This window comes from Bufo bufo, chromosome 11 (assembly GCF_905171765.1).
Source record: "Bufo bufo chromosome 11, aBufBuf1.1, whole genome shotgun sequence".
Classification (NCBI taxonomy): Eukaryota; Metazoa; Chordata; class Amphibia; order Anura; family Bufonidae; genus Bufo; species Bufo bufo.
The window spans coordinates 90,905,099-90,907,078 of record NC_053399.1 but is presented as its reverse complement, the minus strand read 5'-3'; the positions used below and the strand labels follow the sequence as shown (position 1 = coordinate 90,907,078).

The window sequence follows — 1,980 nt, the reverse complement described above, 5'->3', positions numbered from 1 at the left end:
CATGGTCATGTAATACTGTCTGAGATAGCCCTCAAAAGTGGCTTGTTGTTGCATGAGAATGTCTCTTCCTCTTTCATCCACATCCTTGCTCCACTACACACCTGGATAATAACTTCTTCTTTTACCCTGTACCACCAGGGAATAAAATATTAACCATTTCATTTTACTTCATCCACTAGGTATTAACCACTTTTACAATCTAGACCCCCAGGAACACTTGGACCACCACACACTAACCTCCACGTTTATTCTAGACTACCAGGAGTGAAACTATTATCCTCCTTCTTCTACCCAAGACCACCATAACTAGTGACAATAACCCCTTCACCATTTTAGACCATGAAGGAAATTTAATTGGCATGAAACATTTCTAAACCTGGATGTGTCCTTTATTCTGGTGTATCTTAGAGTTTGAAGAGTATAGAGAACGTTCTAATAATTTATAGTGCAAATATAGTAGGACAATGAGACCGCATTTAGACCATGACCTACAGTATGGTGTGGTTTTCAGAAAACTCAATTACTTTATTCTAGTTTAATCAAGTTTAGTTATGATAACTCACGTCAGCAGTTTTGCAAGTTTTTTTATATTGGTTGTTATACACTTCTTAACATCCTTATTTCTGATGCTGTAGATGATGGGATTTAACATTGGAGTGACCACAGTATAGAGAACGGATATAGTCTTGTTTGCCTCCAGAGATTGAGATGATCGAGGCTGAAGATAGATGGACATGATGGCTCCATAATACAGGGTGACAACAGTGAGGTGGGAGGCGCAGGTAGAAAAAACAGCATGTCTTTTTTGTGAGGAATGGATTTTCAAAATGGTGGAGATGATATATACATAGGAAATCAAAGTCAACAGACAACAACACAAAACAATGATCCCGGCTGCTACATACATGGCTATTTCGTTAAGCCAAGGATCTCTGCAGGACAATCGTATGAAAGGAGGCACTTCACAAAAGAAATGGTTGACATGATGAGTCCTACAGAAGGGAAGTCTCCAGGTGATGGACACTTGTATAAAGGAATTTATGAAACCAATCATCCATGGTATTAAGGCTAAGATGATGCAAAACCTCATGTTCATAATACTGCTGTAATGCAATGGTCTACAAATGGCTACAAACCTATCATAAGCCATGACGGCAAGTAAGACACACTCTGCTGCCCCAAGTACTAATGAGAAGAACATCTGAAAGACACAACCTCCTACTGAAATACTCTTGTCTGTGGATAGAGTATTTATGAGTATTACAGGAACTACAGTGGAGGAGAAAAAGATGTCAATGAAAGAGAGATTACTGAGGAAGAAGTACATAGGGGTGTGTAACATTGGGCTGATCCTTACAGTAATGAGAAGAAGGCAATTCCCCGATATTGTGATCATGTATATCACCACAAATACAAGGAACCCTATAGCCTGGAGGTGAGGGACAGTTGATAATCCTATCAGGGTGAACCATCTTGGAAGTGTTTGGTTGGAGTTCTCCATAGAAATACCCAGAACCTTGAAGTAAAAACAAAGGTAGATAGTTATATAGAATTATATTAATGAGCCTCACCTATAAAAATTATATAAACAGCCAATAAGACAGACAAAAATTTCCTGCTAGCTTAGTTTAATTTCTAGAGCTGGAAAATTACTTGGAAAAAAGAGATCATGTTGAACGGTATGTTCTAGATCAGGATATAGTCACCTGTAACTAGCAAGGTTTTGTGGAAGGGGATCTGGTCAAGCCAATGTATTTAATTTTTATAAAGGAGTAATCAGGAACCTTGATAAGGGTCTGCCAGTAGATGTAATATGCCTTTTGATACTGTCCCTGATATGTGGATATTGCACAAGTTAAGATCCACTGCTCTAGATAGTAAAGCTTGTAAATTGGCTAAAATGCCACCTACAAAGTAGTCATGAATGGGTCATACTGGTGTCAGTGGTGTACCCCTGGAGCTCGGTACTGGGACAAAGAC

At 38.8% G+C, this 1,980-nt stretch overlaps 1 protein-coding gene across 1 annotated transcript; it reads right to left on the bottom strand.

The window, feature by feature from the left end:
* Positions 1–559: 559 nt before the first annotated feature.
* On the bottom strand, positions 560–1,501 carry LOC120981555 (olfactory receptor 2G3-like). Its single transcript, XM_040411092.1, has one exon. It carries the CDS (start codon positions 1,499–1,501, stop codon positions 560–562), a length of 942 nt encoding a protein of 313 aa, XP_040267026.1.
* Between the last annotated feature and the right edge of the window lie 479 nt (positions 1,502–1,980).

What these genes read in the sequence shown, in the direction of transcription:
- LOC120981555 (XM_040411092.1), bottom strand. Translation starts at nt 1,501, where the DNA reads ATGGAGAACTCCAACCAAACACTTCCAAGATGGTTCACCCTGATAGGA.